This window comes from Hylobates moloch, unplaced genomic scaffold, assembly GCF_009828535.3.
Source record: "Hylobates moloch isolate HMO894 unplaced genomic scaffold, HMol_V3 SCAFFOLD_18, whole genome shotgun sequence".
Lineage (NCBI taxonomy): Eukaryota > Metazoa > Chordata > Mammalia > Primates > Hylobatidae > Hylobates > Hylobates moloch.
Window position 1 is genome coordinate 80,299,249 of NW_026652293.1, and position 1,262 is coordinate 80,300,510.

Genomic DNA, 1,262 nt, shown 5'->3' on the forward strand with positions numbered 1-1,262 from the left:
ATATCCAATAAAACAAATGTTAATACAATACTTCTGTTGTTTGAGTAAAATTTTATTCAATGAAAACAGAAGGAAGTGGCATTTCCCACCCATGGGTTTATGTTGAGGAAAGTTCTATAGGTCTTCACATGTTTTAGGAGATATGTAAGGAAGATACACGTACTGTAAACGATTGTGGATTACCAGTCTTGACCTCATCACTTTCTCTCCCCCAGATATTTATCACTTAGTATTTGAAGCTGAAGTGTCCTGAAGCTGCAGAAAAATGGAGGAAACCAACAACAGCTCTGAAAAGGGATTTCTTCTCCTGGGATTTTCAGATCAGCCTCAGCTAGAGAGGTTTCTTTTTGCCATCATTTTGTACTTCTACATCTTGAGCCTTCTGGGGAACACTGCCATCATACTAGTATGTCGTATGGACTCCAGACTCCACACTCCACTGTACTTCTTCCTCAGCAACCTCTCATGTGTAGACATCTGCTTTACACCAGTGTTGCCCCACAGTTGCTGGTTACCATGAATAAGAAAGACAAAACCATGAGCTAGGGTGGCTGTGTGGCCCAGCTCTACGTGGCCATGGGGTTGGGCTCATCTGAGTGTATTCTCTTGGCCGTCATGGCTTATGACCGCTATGCTGCTGTCTGCCGGCCACTGCACTACACAGCCATTATGCACCCCAGGCTCTGCGAGTCTCTGGCCAGTGGAGCATGGCTCAGCGGCCTCATCACCTCCCTAATTCAGTGCTCTCACTGTGCAGCTGCCCCTCTGTGGTCATCGCACACTGGATCATGTTTTCTGTGAGGTGCCAGTGCTCATCAAACTGTCCTGTGTGGATCTGACTTTCAATGAGGCAGAACTCTTTGTGGCCAGTGTAGTCTTTCTAATTGTCTTGGTGTTACTCATCTTAGTCTCCTATGGCTTTATCACCCAAGCTGTGTTAAGGATAAAATCAGCTGTGGGCCACCCAAAGGTCTTTGGGACCTGTTCCTCTCACCTGGTTGTGGTCATCATTTTCTATGGGACCATCATATTCATGAACCTTCAACCAGGGGAAAACTGAAGCTGGAGTCTCCTCCTCTGCTGTCTTGCTTCCTGGAGTAGGAATTTAAAATGTTTATATAATGAAATTTATGCTTTTTGTGTACATTTGAGTTGTGACAAATGCATGGAGTCGTGAAACGATGATCACTATGTGGATTCAGAACAATGTGTAATCCCCCAAATTCCGTTCTGCTCAATCTCTCCCTTCACGTCAGCCTCTG

The 1,262-nt window shown here is 45.1% G+C and overlaps 1 protein-coding gene across 1 annotated transcript; it reads left to right on the forward strand.

Annotated features, from left to right (window-relative positions):
- Positions 1-265: 265 nt before the first annotated feature.
- Positions 266-1,060, forward strand: LOC116457459 (olfactory receptor 2G6). Its single transcript, XM_032136633.1, is given in 3 exon segments — positions 266-482; positions 485-743; positions 745-1,060. Coding segments are annotated over 3 exon segments (792 nt in total).
- Positions 1,061-1,262: the final 202 nt, after the last annotated feature.